This window comes from Danio aesculapii, chromosome 24 (assembly GCF_903798145.1).
Source record: "Danio aesculapii chromosome 24, fDanAes4.1, whole genome shotgun sequence".
NCBI lineage: Eukaryota > Metazoa > Chordata > Actinopteri > Cypriniformes > Danionidae > Danio > Danio aesculapii.
This window is the reverse complement of record NC_079458.1, coordinates 4,267,226-4,292,171: the sequence shown is the minus strand read 5'-3', so window position 1 is coordinate 4,292,171 and position 24,946 is coordinate 4,267,226. Positions and strand designations below refer to the sequence as shown.

The 24,946-nt window shown below is 37.0% G+C and overlaps 1 protein-coding gene and 7 gene segments (V, D, J or C); 6 read left to right on the top strand and 2 right to left on the bottom strand.

Annotated features, from left to right (window-relative positions):
* The window catches only part of si:ch211-234p6.5 (pleckstrin homology domain-containing family A member 4), a 46,255-nt gene extending 38,814 nt beyond the window's left edge, over positions 1-7,441 (top strand). For 4 of the 5 annotated variants that reach the window (XM_056450815.1, XM_056450816.1, XM_056450817.1 and 1 more), the window contains exons 17-19: positions 1,562-1,680; positions 1,948-2,039; positions 4,930-7,441. In XM_056450815.1, coding sequence (XP_056306790.1) covers positions 1,562-1,680; positions 1,948-2,039; positions 4,930-5,759 — 1,041 coding nt within the window. In that variant the 3' untranslated portion in view covers positions 5,760-7,441. The remainder of the gene's footprint in view (positions 1-1,561; positions 1,681-1,947; positions 2,040-4,929) is intronic. The other variant, XM_056450819.1, reaches the window with a different exon arrangement.
* A 1,748-nt stretch (positions 7,442-9,189) lies between these two features.
* On the bottom strand, positions 9,190-11,347 carry LOC130218951 (Ig kappa-b4 chain C region-like). The segment is given in 3 exon segments: positions 9,190-9,663; positions 11,182-11,233; positions 11,327-11,347. Coding segments are annotated over 3 exon segments (414 nt in total).
* Positions 11,348-12,513: 1,166 nt separating this feature from the next.
* Positions 12,514-13,025, top strand: LOC130218950 (immunoglobulin kappa variable 4-1-like). The segment is given in 2 exon segments: positions 12,514-12,580; positions 12,679-13,025. Coding segments are annotated over 2 exon segments (402 nt in total).
* A 2,267-nt stretch (positions 13,026-15,292) lies between these two features.
* LOC130218949 (immunoglobulin kappa variable 1-12-like) lies at positions 15,293-16,503 on the top strand. The segment is given in 3 exon segments: positions 15,293-15,390; positions 15,474-15,792; positions 16,344-16,503. Coding segments are annotated over 3 exon segments (528 nt in total).
* A 492-nt stretch (positions 16,504-16,995) lies between these two features.
* Positions 16,996-17,587, top strand: LOC130218433 (immunoglobulin kappa variable 4-1-like). The segment is given in 2 exon segments: positions 16,996-17,066; positions 17,168-17,587. Coding segments are annotated over 2 exon segments (378 nt in total).
* A 586-nt stretch (positions 17,588-18,173) lies between these two features.
* LOC130218947 (Ig kappa-b4 chain C region-like) lies at positions 18,174-20,674 on the bottom strand. The segment is given in 3 exon segments: positions 18,174-18,715; positions 20,492-20,543; positions 20,660-20,674. Coding segments are annotated over 3 exon segments (408 nt in total).
* Positions 20,675-21,389: 715 nt separating this feature from the next.
* On the top strand, positions 21,390-21,858 carry LOC130218946 (immunoglobulin kappa variable 4-1-like). The segment is given in 2 exon segments: positions 21,390-21,459; positions 21,536-21,858. Coding segments are annotated over 2 exon segments (372 nt in total).
* A 750-nt stretch (positions 21,859-22,608) lies between these two features.
* LOC130218945 (immunoglobulin kappa variable 1-39-like) lies at positions 22,609-23,167 on the top strand. The segment is given in 2 exon segments: positions 22,609-22,730; positions 22,836-23,167. Coding segments are annotated over 2 exon segments (387 nt in total).
* The last annotated feature ends 1,779 nt before the right edge of the window (positions 23,168-24,946 follow it).

The window sequence follows — 24,946 nt, the reverse complement described above, 5'->3', positions numbered from 1 at the left end:
TGATCAGTAGCTGCAAAATTTCCCCATGTCTCAATCCAAGCATAAAATAGAACTTAATTAACTCTGTTAAACGAGACATTTTCTCACGCTCTGATCGCACCAGGTAAACGTAGCCTAAACAATAAAGTTTTCACGTAATAACGTGATAATTATATTGTACAAACATAATATTATATTGTAAGAACATGATATTATATTGTAAGAACGTGAAAAGTATATTGTACAAACGTGATATTATATTGTAAGAACGTGATATTATATTGTAAGAACGTGCTATTTATATTGTACAAACGTGATATTATATGGTAAGAACGTGAAAAGTATATTGTACAAACGTGATAAAGCTCAGATTTTTTTTTAGCTGGGTGGCAGCTCTACGCTTCCGTACTGTACATTGTCCTATAATAAAGTAGTGTTATACAGTAGTATGTCACATAGTACAAATATCAAAAAATTCCTAAATCAAGAAGCATTTCCTAGTCAAGTAAAATGAATTTTTTGTTTTTAGAAATAATGAGTCAAATAAATAAAGTAATTTTTCCTTTAAAGGTGATCTATTATGCCCCTTTTTACAAGATAAAATAAGTCTCTGATGTCCCAAAAGTTTCTATATGACATTTCAGTTCAAAATACAACACAAATACTTTTATAACCCTTTAAAACTGACCCTTTTAGGCCTTGATCTTAATTGTCTTATTCTGGTGACTGTCGCTTTAAATTCAAATGAGATTGTGCTCTTTTCAAAAGAGGGTGGAGCTACAAATGCCGATGTGTCAGCATAATGGCAGATTTAAAAACAAGACATGTCCTATGCTAATGAGGGAGAGATGGTCACTAGTGGGCGGGGCTTTCCCCCTCTGATGACACGTACAAAGAGAGAATGTCAATCAGAGTCTCCAGACTGTTTTTATGAAGCGTGATTATAAAAAAATATAATCATTTTAATTATTACCATTATAGGCTGGTTACATTCGCACACTGTTGCCACACAACTCCGTTTAAACCCCTTATGAAAGTGATTTTTGCATGATAGCTCCCCTTTAAAACAAGCTAAATAATCTGCAAGTGTGTTAAGCAAAATACATTTGTTTAAAGGCAAAAACAATATTAATTTACTTGTCATTAAAGAAGTAAAACAATAGTTATATAGTTGAACAGACACTCTACAGTTAGTTTAAATGCTTTATCTGATGTAAAAGGAGTATGTCAATAATATATATTAAAACTAAATTATTGATCAGTAATATACATTGCGAAGAACTTAATTTAAACAACTAAAGGCGATTATCTAAGTAGTTAGATTTTTTTTGCATCCTCACATTCTACATTTCTAATGGTTTAATCTCTTCCAAATATTGTCCTATCATAACGTCCCATACATCAATGGAAAACTTATTTATTGAGCTTTCAGATGATGTGTACGTCTCAATTTCAGAAAATTGACACTTATGACATTATACTGAAGTATGGGATTTTAGACGTAGCTCTAGTCTAAACTGTAAATTGTGATCATTATAACTAAGCTTGATTATGTGCATGTGTGCATGAATGCATGTTACAGCCCGAACCTGGAGACTTGAGTCTCACAAACTCTGAGTCTGACTGTGACGCCGCTGCCTTGAGCTCTCAGAAACAGCAAACGACACCCAGATATACTGACAAAAGAGACAGAAGTATGAGGTATGGACATTTACACAATCAGTTCAGTTCCAATAAAGTGAAAGACTGTCTTACACCTTCACATTTCAATATGCATGGTTTCAAATGTTTTTTTAATTTCCTATTGTGCGTGTATTGTGCTTATAAGTGTTTACATTACTAACTAGCTATTTCGGCTTATGAAGATGATTTTAATTCAGTTTGGCTTATGTTTCAGTCTTATTGGTCAATGGTTGTATTCCTTTAAAAATATTCATGTCTGTCTCTCTGTCCCTGTTTATTTTTCAGTGCAGCCAGAGAGCACTTTATAGACGACATTCATCCCTTGAAACTCATTACAGCCACTGAAAAAGAGGCGGATATCCACAAGTACACACCAGGTACAGTGTAAAAGTCATGGACAACTTATGTTTCAATATGCACTTGAAATGACTTGTAATATTTTATCCAAATTTAAATAGTTTTGTCTCGATTAATGCTTTTTCATTATCTTTGGAGGCCAAAATCGAATTCAAATTTGGATTTCGATTAATTGCACAGCAATACATCACGCGCAAACTGTACATGCATAGCAGATCATTTCAACAATTCATGTAATATAACATACTGCCAGGTCAAACATGAGCCTTAATTTGTTTTTGTCAAACTTATAAATAGAGTATACTATGAAAGGCTATGCATTTGATATTACATGCACATTAAAGTACAGGTAAAAATGTAAGTATAGTACATTAGGCATAGTTTACTTAATGCATTTTTATAGTAGTCAACATTGAAAGTGGTTAAAAAATTCTTTTCAAAATTGTCCCAAGACAAAACTGGGTGTTCAATAGTTTTAGACAATTGTCATGAACTTTTTTGGATCCATTTCAAATGTTGACTACACTGTAAAAAATGCTAGGTTCCACACAATCGATTAAGTTGCGATTAAGTCCTGTATCTGTAACCACAGATACAGGAACACTGGAGCATTTCAAAGCCATAAACAGAACAGCTGATCTTCATGGCTTTAAACGCTTATGTATCTGTGATTACACTTAGTAAACAGCGATGAGTTCGGTGAACTATTGACCAATCACAGTCGTTTCTGTTGAGCATGTCAACACAATGGCAAATCAGCTTTGTTTAAGAATGCGCTCAAATGTTAGCGGGAAATGGACGATTGGTATCAAATTCCAGTATCATGACAACTAGGGATGTGTAACGAAACTTGATACTTTATCGGTATCTGTGCTTCATTATGAAAGGCCGAAGTATTGCTCTGACGTTAACGGTTCTGCTATCGGTACTGGAGAATTATTGCTGAATAAACATTACTTACAGTAGCATAATCTGACCAACCTTTTCTAATTTACAATATTTGATATTCGTCTGGGCAGTTGGCAGTCTCACATGAGAAATGCTCGTGTTTCCGGTGAGTGCGTCAAAGTCTTCACAGTTCTCGGCTGTGCGGGTGCACTCAGCGGAGGCACAATATCTTGTAGACCCCCTACCTGGCCACACCCCTATAGTTGAATCAAAAAATAAGATTAATAAAATATTTTTTAATAAAATTAATCTATAATGTATTGCCCGCATTTTTTTAAATAATGATATACAGTACATATATTTATAGTCTACAAATATTTACTTTTAAACATTTAAAGCACATTTTGAAAAAAAAAATGAATAAAACTAGTGAAAATTTATGGATTTTAATACACTTGAAACAGTACTAAATATATATATTTAAGGGTATTTTTAATGTTTGGATTTAACACCTCTCCAATCCAGTTCTATGAATCTGAGTCTTCCATAATACACACGCGTATTAATGATCCCTACTTGTCTTCCTCGTGATGAAGAGTAGGCAAAATCTGAGATGTAGTGGGGGAAAAAAGAAGAACGTGTTCATCAGATGCTGGATTCGAACTGGGTTCATGATCGATCACGTCAAAACATGTTGCCATGCGCTTTACAAGCTACACCACTCACACTGCTCTATGTCGCTCTCTTTAGTTATGTTGTTTCTGTCAATCAAACGGTGTGCTATTTGAGTGCCTAAATAGACACTCCAAATTTTCAGAGTGGACAGCAACAATGCCCATTGCAACAAACGCAACAAGTTATTTTCTTGTACAAGCGGAAATGCAAGCAATCTGGCTAAGTGAAAGTATCTTTTAAAAGTGCATTAAGCCACTAATGATAACGTTCCACATCGTTATGTCAGCAGTCAATCAACTAAATTAGTATAATATTAATAGTTAAATAAACATACACATTCGGTTACAATGAAATCAGTATTTTTGTTTTTCTGCAGTAGCCTAAATAAATCTTAAACATTTAAAATGCTTTTACATTACTGTATTTACAAATATAGCCTATAAATAGCCAAATATTAAACTATGCTTATTAAGAAATTATAAAAAAAACAGCTTATTTTTACATTGCAAGGCGCTCCAAAACTGTTTTGAAAACAGTTAACTCCCAAAACACTGTTAACTCATTTATGTGAATGCGTTAATGAAAAATCATAAACATCATCTCATTTCACTGTATTTTGCAACTCAAAGAGGGTATTTTCAACTGCAAGGAGCCCAATAAAACAAGAAAGACCCTGACTAGAAATGGCATTTTCTCCAGAAGAATGGTTAAAAACCGACAGTCATTTTCCTTCAAACCATTGTACATTCTTTTACAGGAAAACAATTATTTATTTGTTTTACAATTATTGGTTTCGTTTAATTTTACATTAAAACATAATAATAAAATAAAGTTGTTAATTCTGTTCAACTTGCTTTTAGTTTTTTTAATAAAAAAACAAACAAAAAAAAGTACCGATAAGAGAACCGTTAAAGTACCAATCGATAAAATCTATCGATAAAAGTAGTAATTAGGGCTGGACAATATTTCGATATCAATATATATCGCGATAGATTTTTTTCAATAACATTGATATGATTTTTAAATCCATTTCCGGTATTTCGATATAAATTTGCATATGTATGTTTTTATTTTATATATATATATATATATATATATATATATATATATATATATATATATATATATATATATATATATATATATATATATATATATATATATATATATAAATATAAATATATATAAAAATGCGATCTTGATTCGTAATACTGCACTCATGACATTTGTCATTGAAATAACGCCACAGGTAGTTAGTAGATCTGTGTACTAGCTGGAAAAAATCCTAGAGGAAACACTGTGATGGCTTTAGTATATGCTTCTGTCATGCTTTTCTTGTTTTTCCAGATTCGACTGTCGTACACAACGGCTACAGTGGTGAGAGACGCAAATATAAAAAGCACAGCAAGGACCCAATAATGCCTCAGTGTGAGGATACAAAAGAATCAAAAACCAAACCATCACAGCAATCATCGTGCAACGACATCATTGTCATAGAGAGCCACTCCATCAATCACATCTCAACTCTAACAGTGTTTAAAGGACATCAGGGACGCAGCCAAGCACACAAACCTCACAAAAAGAGCAGTTCTGACCGAAAAAAGCTTGCAGTGTCTACTAATGAGTGTTTTCTATCAAACAACAGAAGATGCGAGTTAGTGCCGGTGTATGTGCACGACCCAAAACCTCAAGCATCCATCCCTCCAGTGGAAAATCAACAAGCAGAAGAGGGAACCAATCAAACGCAAGTGGGAGGAGACTGTGGGCGGAGTCAAAGTCCCAAAACAGCACTGGAAAAGCCTCATATTTTACAGGCTAATGAAATAAAAGACGTTCAACCAATCACAACGTCTGACAATCAACCGACCGACCAATCCAAGCCAGAGCTGTGCATTTATGAAGAAATTCAATTCAGCCCTCCGAGCTCAGGAGATGCTGATGGGAATCAGAAAACTCAAACTAACGGAGATGAAAAACAGCAATCAAACCACATGGTAAATGAGTCTGGATCATCTCACGTCGAGGTCAAAGAGTGCAGCACAACTGAGAAAAGCCAAACAGGAAGTGATGTCAGTAAGAGAGGGAAGGAGAAGAAATCGGTCATGAAAAGCACAGTAATAAATCATCATGTTCAAGATTGTAGGCCACGAATAACTGTGGTCAGCACAAGCTTGTAGACGACAGAGAGACTGCGGGAAGTTTGAGGAAAGAAGAGATTATAATGAAAACAAAAGTACAGAGTACAATCTAAAAAATATGTATATTTTAATTAATAGTTTCTGTATTTTGTGACTCACATCACAGCAAGCATGTTTTGTGTTTAAAAGATGTCTAAACGATGTCTAATAGACGTCTAAATGAAGGCATATTTGCTGAAACATATTTGGGCTGACAGTGAAAATCTAAGGGGTGAAGCCCGACATTATAAAGACACGGGGCTCTGCCCAAATGTAGTTGGTCTTTAACCCCCCCCCCCACTACACCCCCAATTTACCCTTAAAAAAAACCTGTTCATTTAAGGCATCATATATTAGAATATTTTCTGCAAAATATTAGACGCATGGTTAAAAAAATAGGTGGTTTTATTCCAGATAGAAGTGTTTATTGTTGTCAGACTCCACTTTCACATAAATAAATCAGTCAAAACTCAGCCTGTGCACATAGTATCTCCTCAAATCGCACGGAGCTGTCAACGTAAATCTGAGGTAAATGAAATTAACCAAAACAAGATAGCCTAACTTAAGTCTATCCTCTTTGATTAGGGATGAATTATTAATTACGTGGTTAGGGATAGAAAAAGAACCAACATATACTATAGTTTAGCTGACAGCGAGGTGCTTATTAGATACTGTGGTAATTTTTGTCCTTTTGCAATCTTGAGAAGAATGCAAGAACACTAAATTTACCGACTCTCTTAAAATGCACACAAACTCTAAATAAAATACTAAAATAAATCAAACCTACATCAGTGTGTACGTGCATTAATCAGTATTAGTTTTGTGATTTGTGTGAGCAGTGATAGTCTAATATAGTAAATGTATTTTATTAACTAATAACTTTCCACAGGGCCTTTTCCTGGAGCAAATTTAAATAAACACTTACATTTAAGGACTAAATTTGAGTCTTTAAATTGTCCATGTGCACTTCCTCTAGGAACATAATATTGTGGGAATTTTTAGTCCCAGAAAGAAAAAAAATGGAAATTTTCGGCTTGACAAAAGATTGATTTCTATTAAACTTTGTTCATAATTGCAGTGTTTCGTGATGCAGTTTTTGTTGTTATTTTAATAAATCATCTCATGTTTTGAGTGCTTTATTTTTATTGAGGTAAGGTTGGTTTTATATTCACACATTCTGACTTTCTCCTTATTAATATAATTTCAGAGAAGTTCAGCAAATTACACAACGTGAAATCATATTAGCAGCCAATGACTCTCAACGTACATCACATTGCGCAGTCAAATAAATAGTGCTAAAGTTGTTTTGAAGTTATGTTTACATGTGAATATTCAAAGTACCATGGTAAACAACGTAGGGAGCGTGTCGCAAGTTGTCACTGAACGAATGTGCGAATATAAATTAACTTTACCTCAATATTCACTTTATTTATGTACTGGTAAACCTGCACTAAGCTGACAGCTATATCTTAAACTATGTTTGCAATAATTGTGATACATAATTTGCATTGGAAATCGTATGTATGAGTAGAAACAGCTGACCATACTGGATGTCTGTCATCATTTAACGTTACTCACCATATTGTTGCTCCAAAACGAAATGTCCTGCTTCTTCTGTGAATATGTTTAGCAGAACAGAGCCTTTATGTATGTCATGCTCCAAAACTAAATAAAGTATGTTTGTGCGCTACTCAAGTCTTTAAACACCATGTGTAAGCCTTAAAATATGATAGTAAACATACTCAAATCGACTCTCCTATTATAGGAATTTAAATGATTCATGTCGATGACTGTTTGGTTCATTTTGGTGATTCGAATCTTTTTAATCAGGTCACGGAAACGATTCATTCTTATGTGTTTTTCTTGATATGACTCTTTCTACAGTTTACAATTACATCGCTGTGGAAATAGTGATTTACAATAGTAGGCCTAGCTTAGTAACGTTAGTTCAGTTGGTTCATAAATGATTGGCTTCATTCAGGTTCAGAATCAAACAAACAACCGACTCGTTAATGAAGGGGGCGTTTTCGCTTAGTTGCTCCAACCAATGAAATGGTCTTTACAACCCCACGCTCAAATGCTATTGGTTCGCTCTATAGTCAGTCCTTTTAGGCACGAAAAACACAAGACGCACGTTTGCATAGATATTTACATATATCTATGGAACATTTCAAGCAAACTTCATTTACGTAGAAAAAAGTTTGACTTAAAACGTGTTAAATTTAAGTAAACAACTTTTTAAATAGTCGTTTTACAAAAATACAAATTATTCCCAATAATATTATAAATATATTCCCAATAGGGTGACGCGGCGGTGGGTAGCGCTCTCACCTCACAGCAAGAAGGGCGCTGGTTCGAGCCTCAGCTAGGTCAGTTGAGATTTCTGTGTGGAGTTTACATGTTCTCCAGGCGCTCGTGTGGGTTTCCTCTGGGTGCTCCGGTTTCCCCCACAGTCCAAAGAAGACATGTGGTAGAGGTGAATTGGGTAAGCTAAATTGTCTGTAGTGTAAGAGTGTGAATGGGAATGTATGGGTGTTTCCCAGTGGTGGGTTTCAGCTGAAAGCATCTGCTGCGTAAAACGTATGCTGGATAAGTTGGCAATTCATTCTGCTCTGGTGACCCCTGATTAATAGAGACTAAGCCGAAAAGAAAATGAATGAATATTCCCAATATATAATAGTTTCATACCCTTCCGAACGGTAGATTTATATGTTTTGCTACTTATACAGGATAGATATATATATATATATATATATATATATATATATATATATATATATATATATATATATATATATATATATATATATATGTATGTGAATTTGCGTGTTATAGTTACTTTGTTATTGTTTACATGCTGGCCTAATTTCTTCCAATTTATAGGACATGACAAACCTTTTGCAGGGGGCATGTTCGTTTAGTTGTTCCAACTAAGATGCAAGACAAACATTTAAAGTAAACATACCTATAAACTAAATACGTATAGACTTAAAATGTGAGAAAAAGTTTAAACTAAGTAAACAACTTTTTAAAGTGGTTGTTTTCCCTATATATAAGTGTTTCAGACCATTTAAATGGAAGATTTGTTTTTATATAGGCTATATATGTTTGTGTGTGTGTGTGTGTGTGTGTATGTGTGTGTTGTCATATTATTGTTAACATGTTGGCCTACTTTAGTTTTTTTCATGTAAATTATTTCAAATATTTATAGAACCTGACAAACCTTTTTCCAGAATGAGTAAGTGAAACCGAGAGTTAAACATATACAAATTTGCATTGCATTACTGATTGAGTTCCTCTGAGAATGAAGCAGATGCTGGTTCATCCTGTATCTGCAGGTGTTTTCATGCTCCACTGACTGAAGATTATTTATACAGTATGAGCTAAAACCCTGATCTAATGAAAGACCGGAAACCAAACTGACAAAAAAGACAGACTGTTACAACTTTATTTACTGACTGAATTACAATAAAACGAAGACGGAATAATGAACTCCACACGTTAAGTCTGGAGTAAAAGGCAGAAAGCAAAGCAGACACAGATGTGGTGTGTGTGCTGCAGATCTACTCTGAACACTGCTGTCTCTTCACAGTGTCTCCTGCAGTGTGCGCAGGCTGGCCACTCCGTGTGGCCTCACAGCTCACTGAGGCGCTCTCCATCCACTGCTGCTTAGAGAGAGTCAGGCTGCTGCTCCAGCTGTACAGACCGTCCTTCTCCAGGAGCCCAGCACTGCTGCTCTCCTGACCCCCGCTGCTGCTGCTCCCGTCAGGCTTGAGGACCTTCCAGACCAGCCTCCAGTCTGACGGGAAGCCCTTGTTGGCCACACACAGCAGTGTAGCCGTCTGCTTAGAGGAGATCTCTGCACTGGAGGGCGGCAGGACGCTCACTTTAGGAGGAGAGACGGCTGAGGAGAGAAGAGCAGACAAACAGCAGTGACCAGGAGACACTCACTCACTCATTCAGCAGAGAAAGCTCTCGCTCTAGCAGAAAACAAGCATTACTCAATGAACAATGATTCCCACATGAAGAAAACACGTCCAGAATCAAGTTCAACACTGTATAATAATGTAAAAGAAATGGTTCATCATGGTTTAAACACTGAACAGAGCTCAGTAAAGTGTTGTTTTAGTCTATACAGTAATTTCGAGACTCTTGTGTGTAAATTCAATATCATCAAAACTCACTGCAGCTCACTCCACTAGTCTGTGATCAGCAGAGCGATGAAGTCATAATATAGATGTGAAGAGTTATTTTCATCATCCTCACTGTAACTCAGTTTGGTTAAAAGCATTAAAGGTCAAGGAAATCACCAATGCCACCTAAACTGTCACTTTGGCTTAGTGATGTAATGCTATTTTTGAAAACACACTGAAAAAAGTGTTGCATGCAAAACTGTTGCAAACAATTTATTTGTGTTGAATTTAAACAAACAAATTAAATTATGCAATGTTAAACTTAATTTGTTTGTTTAAATTCAACCCAAATAAATTGTTAACAACCACTTAACGTAAAGAAATTGAGTAAATCCAAGGAATCATCTTTGAATAATTTTTTTCAGTGAAATTCAATATTTTCTCAGAGGATCAACCAAAACATTTTTCAAAACATGGGACCCTTTAATAATTCATATTGAGACTAATGTACTCCTCCAACCATGAATACCCCCCCCCCCCCAACAACCCCCCCCTGCCCCCCTTTTTTTTCCTTTTTTTTCTTCTTTTTTTATTGTTAAGATTATTTTATTATTAATTTTTTGTAATCCATTTCTTTTTGTTAATAATTTTTATTATGTTCAGTTGTTTTTGTGTAGTTAAAAAAAACAAAAAATAAAAACTAAAATACCTTTGACATCGAATACCTGTAATGTATTGTACTATTTGTCAAAAACACAATAAAAAAAGAAAAGAAAAAAGCATTAAAGGTCATAAAGACACACAGATTCACTGTTATTATAAACGCCATGATTAAGCATGTAAAGCTTCTGTGCTCTGAAATATCTGACAGAGCGGTTCATTAAGGGAAACAGAGATAGACCACCATGTTCAGTTTGTAAATGCTGAATTTCTTTAAACAGGAGACAGAAAACAGATTTGAGCTTTTAAAAACATTTAACAAAGCAACACTAAGATTTAATTATGCATTTTTCTTATATCTTTTAAATAAAGCAGTGCCAAACAGCAGCACAACGTTCTCTTTTACTGTACTTTCACATATTTAGGACACAATTGAATGATTTTTAGTTACTGTGTGAAAGCAAAGATTCATCTGACAATAAACCAAATAGTTTCAGCACCCATTGGCATTTTTTAAAGGTTCAAAAATATATTTATTTCAAAATATGAACAAGCTTAAAACAGCATAATTACTACTGTATATACTGCTACAATATATATCTAATATGAAGATCTGAAGCTTTACTTACTGCCAACATCCAGTTTGGTGCCGCTGCCGAAAGTGAACCACAGTGATACAAACTAATAGAGCGGCTGAACAAAAACCTCTGAACGCTTCACAACACACACATCTTTACACACACACACACTTGATCTGCAACATAACTGACTTACTGAATTCTCAAGAGTCAACATGTTGATATGATGAGTGAATCAAACTCAGTGATTCAGTGACTGACAGAGACTTATGTGTGAAGATCCTGAGAAAAACCTGCAGCAACAGACCATAATACAAAGAACAATGGAGGATTAACAGAGACAATTAGATCAAACTACAGGCAGAAGATTCTCACACTCTCACAGCAGAGATTCAGATTCACACACTAGAGTTTATCTGGGAGCAGGCCCGGATTAAGAATTCAGAGGCCCCTGGGCACAATATCTTGTAGGCCCCCTACCAGTCCGCTCCCCTATAGTTGAATAAAAAAAATAAGATTAATATATTATTTTAATAAAATTAATCTATAATGTATTGCCCGCATTTTTAAAATAAATGATATACAGTACATATATTTATAGTCTACAAAAGTTTAACTTATTTTTAAAGCATATTAAGCACATTTTGATTTAAAAAAAAATACTAATATAACTAGTGAAAATTAATGAATTTTAATATACTTGTTCAAGTTCACTGAAGCAGTACTAAAAATGTATATTTAAGGGTATTTTTAATGTATAACTTCTACAAATTTAAAATGCATATGATTTGGATATAACACCTCCCCAATCAAGTTCTATGAATCTCTATGGAGCCCTCCATAATACACACACGTATTAATGATTCCTACTTGTCTGACTCGTGATAAAGAGTAGGCAAAATCTGAGATGTCGTGGGTGAAACAAGAAGAACATGTTCATCAGATGCTGGATTCGAAACAGGGTTTATGATCAATAGCGTCTAAACATGTTGCCATGCACTTTACGAGCTACACCACTCACAGTGCTGTTGGTTGCGCTGTTTAGTTATTATTCACTTAGCTTAAATAGACAGAACAAAATTGGCATGTTTTCCCCCTTGCAGGGGCCCCAAGTGCACACGGGCCCCTGGGCCTGTGCCCATAATGCCCATTGGTTAATCCGGCCCTGGGAGATCTACAATATGCACAACTGATAAGCTGATAGCATTAATGTAATGTTTGTATAACATTAATCATTAGGTACAGATTAATATTTCCTGCATGTTATCAGTTCAGTGACGTGTGTGTGTGTGTGTGTGTGTGTGTGTGTGTGTGTTTGCATATTGAGTGCTGTGAGTGTTTATAGTGCTGTGAGTTGAACACTTCATCACTGACACACACACAATCTTCATCATCATGACCTTCATCATCATCTTCATCTGGACTCTTTCATACAGCTTCATACTACAAGGTGAATACTTTATATTTAAATATATCAGTGTATTTTAACAAGTAAAAAAAAAATCGAATATTAATTCATTATCTTTGTAATATTGATTTGTTTCTCAGGATGTGCAGCTCAGATCACAGTGACTCAAAGTCCAGTGGAAACAGTTAAACCTGGAGAAAATGTTCAGATGAGCTGCAAACTCAGTCAACCCGCAGCCTGCAGCTCACCCTGTGTGTCCTGGTACTTACAGAAACCTGGAGAAGCTCCTAAACTCTTGATTTACTGGACAAGCACCCTTGAGCCAGGAACTCCATCTAGATTCAGTGGCAGTGGATCTAATGTTGATTTCACTCTGAGCATCAGTGGAGTCCAGACTGAAGATGCTGGACATTATTACTGTCAGAGTTTCCACTGCAGAACAAATTTTGTCGGCATTTGTGTGGGTGATTATGTGTTCACACAGTGATAAAGAGTGGTACAAAAACCTCCAATAGTCAGTCAGAGTCAGAGAAACTAAACTGATCCTGGAGCAGCTCAAACACTGAACACTCTACTGACACACAGAGGACAAACACACACACTACACACAGATCAACACACTGAGTTCTGACTCAAATCAGCTCTATTAGACTGTCATTTGTAATGAGTTTGAACTCTGAATTATTAAAATGTCCAGTAAATGAACAACATGGGAAAAAGCTGAATAAAGGGAAAACAAAAATATATTCAGTGCTTTATAAAATAAATAATTATGTTTATATGAACACATGATGAAATAATAAGCATTTCAGTTAATTATCAGCAAGATGCTGAACTGCATTATATGAGTGTTTGATTTACTCATGAAAACTCATAAAAGGGTGTCACGGTGGCGCAGTGGGTAGTACAATCGCCTCACAGAAAGAAGGTCGCTGACTGAAGCCCCGGCTGGGCCAGTTGGTATTTGTGTGTGGAGTTTGCATGTTCTCCCTGTGTTGGTGTGGGTTTCCTCAGGGTGCTCCGGATTCCCCCTCAGTCCAAAGACATGCGCTATAGGTGAATTGAATAAACTAAATTGAGTGTATGTGTGTTTCCCAGTGTTGGGTTGCGGCTGGAAGGGCATCTGCTGCATAAAACATATGCTGAATAAGTTGGCGGTTCATTCCGCTGTGGCGACCCCAGATCAATAAAGGGACTAAGCCGAAAAATAAAATAAATGTAAGTTGTTCATAAACTAAATAACTTAAAACATGATCTTATGCTTCTCTAAAAGTGTCTCTGTGAGCTTCAAAAATCAAATGCATGTGGGCATTTTTATGTTTGAGTGCTACATTTCATATATATATAACCCTAATGTATTTAATTATTTAATAGTAATACACTTAAAATGTTTGACTAATATGGTAGGGTTGTATGCTAAACTAGCAGTATTCCACTGTATTGTATAGACGTGCAGTCATTTGAGTTCCTAATGAGCCAAATAGGCTCAACAAACTTGTTTACTGTAGTAAAAGCCACTTTTTATGTTAAAGTACAATTTTTGTTTCCATGTATTTAATAAATAAAACTTTTCTAATTAAATGGCACACATACAAATAAATATATATATATATATATATATATATATATATATATATATATATATATATATATATATATATATATATATATATATATATATATATATTTATTTATTTATTTATTAATTTATTTATTTATTTATTTATTTATATGTGTGAACTGAATCATAATATTAAAATAGGAAATATTTTTAATAAAAGACAACACATGATGTTTCTATCTCTGTCAGTAACTCCAACAGTTAAAATGAGTACATTCACTAAGTGGTTCTGTCACTGTGTTTAATACTTTCTGTGCATAACTGTGGTATAGGTCAGTGTTTCCCAACCCTGTTCCTGGAGGCACACCAACAGAACATATTTTGGATGTCTCCCTTTTCTGACCCATTAACTTCAGGTGTTGGAGTCTCTTCTAATGTTCTGGTGAGTTGATTCAGGTGTGTTTGATTAGGGAGAGCTAGAAAATGTGTACTGTTGGTGTGCCTTCAGGAACAGGATTGGGAAACACTGGTATAAATAATGCCACATGCACTGTAATGTGTTTTATAATGGTAGTTCATGTTGAAATGAAAATAGTCAAATGTTTGTTAAGAGTTAAGAAACAGCTGTGATAATGAGGTGAGCACTGAGGAAACAGTAGATTGGAAACCCGATTGCTCCTATCTGGCATTGGGGTACAAGTGATACAAGTGTATCCATAGCAAAGAACTGCAAATTTTATAATAATTAATCGATAAACACACACCTTGTTCTCTCGCTCTGCACAGCTGGGGTTTGCTGGTCAAATGAAAAACGAAAGTCGGGGAGAAGCTGAATTCTGCCGCCGTCTTCATATCAAATTTAAAGGGGACAGAGGCGATAATTTAGTCTACAGTTTATGAGCTGATCGGAAAAGTTTTAGGGAAGCTGAGTAGAAATAAACCCACCCTAAAATAGACCTAGCGACGCCCATGCCCACAGCACATTTATTAAATATTCAGACATGTATTTTACAGCTAATAATGACTATAAAAATAGACAGAAACATCTCAGACCCTCACTGAACTTGTGTTCTTCTCTGTGTAATGAGGAATGGTCTCTGTTAGTTCTCTGAAGGAGGATTTTCTCCACAGAGAGTCACTTTGCATCGGCTCATGCTTCAGCGATCCGAGTGTTTATAGCGATCAGACTCAAACACTTTATAACACACTGCTGTTTACCGCGGTACAAACCCAGCAAACACAATGAATCTCTTCAGCGGCTTCATCTGGATTCTCACAGCTTTTATTCCAGGTAACAGAAGTGAAATCTGCTCATTCTGGAGGCTTTAATGTTGCTTTGATTTGCTGAAACTCATGAATGTTGTTGATCTGCAGCGTCCAGAGGAATCACTGTGACTCAGCCTGAACGTCTAACTGTTCCTGAAGGACAAAACGCCAGAATAGAGTGTAAAACTGATCCTGGAATAGATGGCTGGGGTTTAGCTTGGTATCAGCAGAAACATGGAGAAACTCCTAAACTCATCATTACTGGAGTAAATGATCTCCATGATAGGAGTTTCAGTCGATTCAGTGGGGATGGAAGATCTGGAGGAACAGATTTCACTCTGAGCATCAGTGGAGTCCAGACTGAAGATGCTGGACATTATTACTGTATGAGCAGACACATCATCAACAGTAACTATGTGTTGACACAGTGATAAAGAGTGGTACAAAAACCTCCATCAGTCAGTCAGAGTCACAGAGACTGAACTGATCCTGGAGCAGCTCACAGGAGGATGTGAAACTACAGTCACTCAAGCATCAGAAATAAAATCATCCAGATGAATCTGTCGCTCTTCATCATCATAGAGAACAATAGTCAAAGCATTAGTGGACAGAAATAAACCAAAAGTCCATCACTGATTACCAGAGTCTCTATCAGACACGCACACACACACACACACACACACACACACACACACACACACACACACACACACACACACACACACACACACACACACACACACACACACACACACACACACACTCAGTTTAACTGCCCTTTTCATTCTCACACACTTTTATATATAGAAGTTTGTTCAGTTTTAGTGGGTTTTGTTGTTGTTATATTGATAATTGTGACTCGCGTGATCAAATCATCTTCATCTCGAGCTGTTCTTTCTCTCTCAGGACTCCTGTAGATGTCAGCTGTCGTCTGCAGTAGTTTATTATTCTGATTCTTCTTCTTTCTCTTCTCTTCAGTGATTCTGGATTCAGTGTTTGTGGACTGCAGCTCTTCATCTTTATCTGTTTGCTCAGAGGCGAAACGCTCATGTCTGAGTCGGCTTTCTCCAAAGCTTTCTTCTGTATCTCCATCAGTTTTGCTTCATCATCTCCATCACAGATTGTGTTGTTTGGTTGAGTTTGCTGGAGCTGCTCTTCAGCGGATCGTCCTTCAACACTGACATTCACATTCAGCTCAACTCAACCATTTATTGAACTAAAACTAATCCAGCATTTTCCCACGACTGCTGTCTGCCTGATTTACTGAATATGACCCACAGAAATGTCGCTGTTATCTGACTTTATTATTGTCCTGTTCATTCTTTCACACAATACACTGTAAACGGCTCCTGTGGTTAATATAAACCCCCAGAGTCTCTCAAAAACACTACAAGTGTAAAATACCAACTATATCACATCCAACCAAACACACACTGATATTCTGAATATACCGTCACGCACATCTCAGATCTCCAGGACTTCCTGTTCAACAGACCCGAACATGAACAACTGTGGACTCCATCAGTGTTTGCATGTGGAGTGTTTTACATGAGCGCCACACGCTTCAGTGCTCTGCATGTGTTTATAACTCTGACAAACAGAAAACATGATCAACAACTGTTTTCACTACAACTGAACCTACAAGAACAACAATGACCTTCAGCAGCATATTGATCTGGACACTGGCAGCATTATGTGGAGGTGTGTGTCCCTCAAGATTATGTGTGTTATTGACTTGTGTTTCTGTGTTGTGATCTTATATATGATTATAAAAATGATTTCTAATGTTTCTCCTCTGGCAGAATGTATTGGTCAGGTGACAGTGACTCAAACTCCCTCAGTGCTGCTCTCTGAACCTGGACGATCACTCACTGTCACCTGCAGATTCAGCAGTAATGTACACTGCTGTAATAGTGGGAGAAATTATCTTAGCTGGTACTTACAGAAACCTGGAGAAACTCCTAAACTCTTGATTCATTCAACAAGTAGCCGTCAGTCAGGAACTGCATCTAGATTCAGTGGCAGTGGATCTAATGTTGATTTCACTCTGAGCATCAGTGGAGTCCAGACTGAAGATGCTGGACATTATTACTGTATGAGTTACCACAGTGGTGGTGTGTTCACACAGTGATAAAGAGTGGTACAAAAACCTCCGTCAGTCAGTCAGAGTCACAGAGACTGAACTGATCCTGGAGCAGCTCAAACACTGAACACTCTACTGACACACAGAGGACAAACACACACACTACACACAGATCAACACACTGAATTCTGACTGTTCAGCTCTAATAGACTGTCATTTGTAATAAGTTTCAACTTCGAATTATTGAAGCGTCCAGTAAACAAAAACCTGAAAAAATGTTTTCAGTGCTTTATAACAAAATCACAAACACAAGAAGACAAAGATGCAAAGTAGACAAAGTAGCATTTCAGTGTCAATATCAGCACTGAAGCTTTCCTGCATTAAATTATTACTTGTTTTACACATGAAAATATCCCCAAAACAATCGTTTTCATCAAAACTAACTGAACAAAAGCATTTATTATGTTTTCCATGTACTAAATAACCCAAATCGCTCTTCATCATATTCTGCTCCTCTACAGTGTATCATTGATCTTGATAAGTGGAGCGCATGTTTCTGTTCCTCCTGAATCTGCAGGTGTTTTCATGCTCCACTGACTGAAGATTATTGATCAAATATGAAGCAGAAACTAAACTGACACCGAAACACACACTGTTACTGTCCTGAAATAAAGAGGACACACAAGACTCAAAGACAGACACTTACAGCTTTATTTATTGACTGAATTACAATAAAAATGATGACAGAATAATAAACACACACATTTAGTCTGGTGTGAAAGGCAGAAAGCAGAGCAGAGCACACAGAGAGACTGAAAGAGAGCCGGTGTGTGTGCTGAAGTGCAGTAAATGTGAGTAAAGCACACACAGAGACACACAGATGTGTGTGTGCTGTGAGTCTGCAGGAGCGTGTGTGTGCTGCAGATCTACTCTGAACACTGCTGTCTCTTCACAGTGTCTCCTGCAGTGTTCGCAGGCTGGCCGCTCCGTGTGGCCTCACAGCTCACTGAGGTGCTCTCCATCCACTGCTGCTCAGTGAGAGTCAGGCTGCTGCTCCAGCTGTACAGACCGTCCTTCTCCAGGAGCCCAGCACTGCTGCTCTCCTGACCCCCGCTGCTGCTGCTCCCGTCAGGCTTGAGGACCTTCCAGACCAGCCTCCAGTCTGACGGGAAGCCCTTGTTGGCCACACACAGCAGTGTAGCCGTCTGCTTAGAGGAGATCTCTGCACTGGAGGGCGGCAGGACGCTCACTTGAGGAGGAGAGACGGCTGAGGAGAGAAGAGCAGACAAACAGCTGTGACCAGGAGACACTCACTCACTCATTCAGCAGAGAAAGCTCTCGCTAGAGCAGAAAACAAGCATTACTCAATGAACAATGATTCCCACATGAAGAAAACATGTCCAGAATCAAGTTCAACACTGTATAATAATGTAAAAGAAATGGTTCATCATGGTTTAAACACTGAACAGAGCTCAGTAAAGTGTCGCTTCAGTCTAAACAGTAATTTCGAGACTCTTGTGTGTGAATTCAACATCATCAAAACTCACTGCAGTCACTAAATAAAGTTTTACTCCACAGTTAAAACACAGTTCTCTGTATGTCAATTTTACAAACAGACAAAAAGAATCTGATAATGACGAAGAGTCCAATAAATAGTGAATATTAAAGTAATATTTCTTCATATTATTTGCTCATGATCCACTTTAGCAGCATCAAACTTTCATATGTTCATCTGAACGCTCTCTGAGAAAACATTTGATTCAGTCTGTCATTGTCAAAGCAATGAAAGTTAAACTGAAGCAATATTATAGATATGAAGAGTTATTTTCATCATCATCACTGTCTCTCGCTTCGGTTAAAAGCGTTTAAGCTCAAACATGATTAAACACACATATTCACCATCAATTAAACTTCATATCTACAAATATAAAGCTTAAGAAATATCCTGAAATATCTGACAGAGCTTCATTAAAGGGGGGAAATGTTCATTAGAGCATCATTTACAGTCTGGAAACATTTCAACCTAATCTAAACTCTACATTTCTTTAACTAAATGATCGTAATATCATATACACACATTTGCAATGTTTCGATATATCGCAGATGACTGAAATATCACAAATGCACAGTTTGTATATGTCGATATGCGCATTTGTAATATTTTAATCATTTGTGATGTATAAAAATGACTGAAATATCATAAATCAGCATATCACAGCAAACATATCATAACAGTTTGTGACAAATGAGTGTTTTAATACAAAAGCATGTTTGTATGACACACAAAGACTCGTCAGCGCTACATCAAGCATTGTAGTTTGACAACACACATCTCTGAAAACAAGCAGATGGACATGCTGCATTTCCTATCCAATAATCTGTGATGATTTAAGTATGAAATGACCAAGAAATCAAGCCATGAGAAGAATGCAGTAAGACAGAAAAGTGTTTTCAGGATGCCGAAACTACATTAAAGGAGCAAAGTGGTGTTTATTTAATTAATTTAGCTTGTTTACGTTGTTAAATGTCCTTTCTTTTAATTGCAATGATAAAACATGACTGTTTCCTGTCAGAGGTGGTGATGCATTCTCTTCCATGAATGTAAAATATATTTTGGATATGAAATATTTGGTCCAGAATGTGTTTTTAAGGCTTGGCTGTGTTTATAAGATGCAAAGCAACGTGTGCTCATGCTTCATTTGTAGAAAATCAGGTTATAATAAGTTTATAAATATAAAAAGAAAGATTTGTGACAAGGTTTTTTAACAAAATCAACAGCAAAATATTAATTATATGTTTGTTTGTCTTAATGTTTTAAAACACAGCAGTTCCAGCATTCTTATACGCTACTTTAATCTATTTAGGTCTAATTAAATGATGAAATAAATACATCTTTTCAGCACTGACTGGCAAATATTCAATATGTACAAAAATAATAATATAAAATATGAACAGGCTGAAAAAAGCATCATTTCTACAAGGAGCTAAAAGTTATTTACCAGTCCTCTGTTGATTTATTATTAATATTTAATGATTTACTTACTGCCAACATCCAGTTTGGTGCCGCTGCCGAAAGTGTACCACAGTGATACAAACTAATAGAGCCGCTGAACAAAAACCTCTGAACGCTTCACTGACTGAACTGAGGCTCACAACACACACATCTTTACACACACACACACACACACACACACACACGTTCACACAGCACATTAATCTTCTTCATTTTATGCTTAATTTATTCCTCATTATTAAAATGAAGCATCACTTGCAGATCAACAAGAGAAAATGTGTATCAATGATGTGTAACTGAAGTCCAAACCCAAACTCTGAAACCACCTGATGAACATCGACACACTCCTGAAATCAGAGGAAACTCTTTGGGACAAGGGTGTAGAATTAGCATGGATGGAGGAGACGTGTCCAGACCAATATCCACTGATTACTGAAATGACTCCATCAATAATTTAATCACCTCCAAAATCAAATAATGCTGTCAATAATGAACAGAAAGAGCCAAAACTGCAGACATTTACCAGTCAGGCTTTACTGTTCAAGACTCAATCAAGACGAGGACATAATGAGCAACATTTCACAGACAAGTGTACATCACTTAAAGTCAAGTTCACTACAAGTCCAGCATAATAGTCTCCATGGCTGTGCAAATATTCAACATTTATTTCAGATTTTTCGACTGCCTCCACAGTGATTATGAAGAAAATGAGATTTAAATCAGGTCCCACCAACATCAGCAGTAAATCTTCACTCTTGCTTTGTGATCATGTTTGTTTAATAATGTGAATATTTGACTAGATGAAGTGTTTTGATGCTGATCTCGCTGCTTTGTGCTCAGTGTGAGCTGGAGGTTTTGAATGTGTGTCCTGCCCCTGAGACTGGAGCTCAATATCAGTCTGACTGTAAATCAGCATCTCTGTCCTTCAGTTCTCTGAGCTTCAGTGAAGATGAAGACACTCGCTCTGATCATCTGCTCTCTGCTGCTGATCCTCCACGGTCAGACTCACTTTCACTGCATTTCACAGCTCAGACATTCAGGACTTCTGCTGACTTTCTTCTTGTTGTGTTTCAGAGTGTGGAGGACAGATCAGGGTCACTCAGAGTCCCTCAATGACAGCAGAACCAGGCAAAACCGTCACAATCACCTGCAGAACCAGCAGAGATGTGTTAAATGATGGCTCTGATGATTTGTTAGCCTGGTATTTACAGAAACCTGGAGAAGCTCCAAAACTCCTGATTTATTGGGTCAACCGCCGTTATTCAGGAACTTCATCTAGATTCAGTGGCAGTGGATCTAAGAGTGATTTCACTCTGAGCATCAGTGGAGTCCAGACTGAAGATGCTGGACATTATTACTGTCAGAGTTTACACAGTGGTAATGTGTTGACACAGTGATAAAGAGTGGTACAAAAACCTCCATCAGTCAGTCAGAGTCACAGAGACTGAACTGATCCTGGAGCAGCTCAAACACTGAACACACACAATGGCTTTGACACAACACAACATGATTTTAATATAACGTTTGTTTGAGCTTTATCAGTATTTTGAGGATTATTAGAAATGATTTTCATGTCATTGTTTCAGCTAATATTCTCTCATCTTCTCTCTCAATATCTTTAAATCCCTCATGTTTTCAAGGCCATATTTTTACAGTCCATGCTGTTATTCGTCTTTATAATTATACTGTAAAGATTATCATAGAAATGATGCAGCTTGAATTAATTATTCTTCATCATAAATCATCTGTTCAGATCATCATAATTAATCATAATTACTGAGGGTAAAAACCTCCACATCTGACCAATAATACACAAACTCCATCTTCAGTTTTAATTCATTAATATTACATTTATAAGCTGTAAAGTGTTATAAAACTCTCAGTCAGACTTGATGAGGGTCTGATGAGCTGATGAGCAGAAGTGAAAGTGAATCTGTTCCAGTTCAGAGCGTTAAACCAATCAAACAGTGTTCAGAGTTTCTGAAGCTCAGAATAGAGCAGATCAGACACAAGAGCTTCATTTGACATTAAAGCTCAGTGCAGCTGTGTTCACTATTACAACACATCACAGTTCAACTCTATTAGCTGAGCGCAGAGATATTACACTTCACACACAGATTAGTAGTGTGTGTGTTTGCATATTGAGTGCTGTGAGTGTTTATAGTGCTGTGAGTTGAACACTTCATCACTGACACACACACAATCTTCATCATCATGACCTTCATCATCATCTTCATCTGGACTCTGTCATACAGCTTCACACTACAAGGTGAACAGTTTATATGTGAATATATCAGTGTCATTTGAACAAGCTTAAACACTGGCTAAAATGATTATTGTTGTAGACTAATAGTGTGAATGATTTGTTTCTCAGGATGTGCAGCTCAGATCACAGTGACCCAAAGTCCAGTGGAAACAGTTAAACCTGGAGAAAATGTTCAGATGAGCTGCAAACTCAGCACTAGTAGTTATTCAGGCTGTAACCCACCCTGTGTGTCCTGGTACGTACAGAAACCTGGAGAAGCTCCTAAACTCCTGATTTACAGAACAAGCAGCCGTCAGTCAGGAACTGCATCTAGATTCAGTGGCAGTGGATCTAATGTGGATTTCACTCTGAGCATCAGTGGAGTCCAGACTGAAGATGCTGGACATTATTACTGTCAGAGTTTACACAGCATCAACAGTAAAGATGTGTTAACACAGTGATAAAGAGTGGTACAAAAACCTTGTCAGTCAGTCAGAGTCACAGAGACTGAACTGATCCTGGAGCAGCTCAAACACTGAACACTACTGACACACAGAGGACAAACACACACACTACACACAGATCAACACACTGAGTTCTGACTCTGTTCAGCTCTAATAGACTGTGATCTGTGGTAATATTAGTGTATAAACTGATAGAAATATAAACAATAATGATGCTGTACTTTATTTTTGTTTTTAACTAACTACATTTTAAATTCAATTGACATATTGTTTTAAAGCAGCTCCTTCATCTCATCACTGATCTGTCAGAAGCAGAAGTGAAAGTGTGAGTTTGGTGTGTAAATCTGCTTTGCATTGTGAGCTTCAGTGATTCTGCTGGTCTCAGATCAGTGCAGCTCCGTCTCCAGTACAGTCTCATATCAATATAGATTTGACCCCCATAACGGCTCATACCATTGTGAATGCATGATGGCGTCCAGCAGTCAGAGCAGGAGAATATTGAGTGTGTGATCTGGAAGCAGCAGATGGAGAGCAAAACCTGTTCAAAACACACTTTAGTTGTAAATCAGCTGTTTGTGTGGACATAAAGCCTCAAAGTCAAGTCAAACTGGACTCCTAGTGTGTGTTTGAACAGACGCCTGCTTCACATCAAGCTCAACAGTAGAATAGTGCAGTCTCTCATGGACATCCATTTATTAGTGCAGGAATGAAACTCCACACCATTTGTTTCAGATCAGAATAAGTCTTTATTAATACTCCCACATCTGCTGAAACAGCCAATCAGAGCTCACTGTAGGTCAGAACACACTCATGATCCCTCAACACACTCACAACTAGAGTTTGATGAAGAAATGAGATGGAGTTGAGTCAAAATCTATGAAGGAGTCTTTCTGAAGCTGCAGATGTTTTCCACACACTCATATTATTCAGCTCAGCTCCTGCTAGTGGATGGAGAATAGTGGCAGTGGACACACACACACACACACACACACACACGGAGACAGAAATGAGCTGGTTGATCTGCTTTATTGAAGCATCAGCAAACATGACAGAAAGCGCTGCACTGAAAGCTGCTGGAGTATTGAGAATCTGTCAATCAGCTGTGAATCCTGGAGAAACATCAGCACTGGGAGCTCTTGAGGAACGAGCTCTCCTGATCAGCTCCGTCATGTGTTACTCTGCAGATCAACTCCTTTGCGTCTTTCCAGTGTTCTTCACTGAGTTTCAGGACGCTGCTGCGGCTGTAGAGTCTGTCCCGCTCGCTCTCTGCGCTGGTCTGAACCCCGTCAGTGACCTCTGACCCGTCCAGCATCCAGCTCACCTGCGCCCCCTTTGGAGAATAAGATCTGAGCAGGCAGAGCACAGAAGGAGAAGAAGAAAAAGAAGACAGCAGAGACACGGACGGCTTCACCACTGGACCAGCTGGGGAAACACACACACACACACACACACACACACAGTTATTCACATCTGCACAGACGATGTTCATTGAAGCAGAAATTATTATGCGGATAAAATTATTTCATATTCACTTCAATTCTGCATCACATTGTTCATTTATTTTCCACATCTCCTACATTTATTACTGCCTAAACAAATGTCCATCAGCTAAATTATGATTATTGTTATGAAATATACACTGTACAAATATCAGTCAAGAGTAATAAAGGCAGTGAAAATGCTGCGGCACAAACATCAGTGACATGAAAAACTGATAAATAAATAAATAAATAAATAATAATAATGAATAATAGCAACAATAATAATGTATAAAAA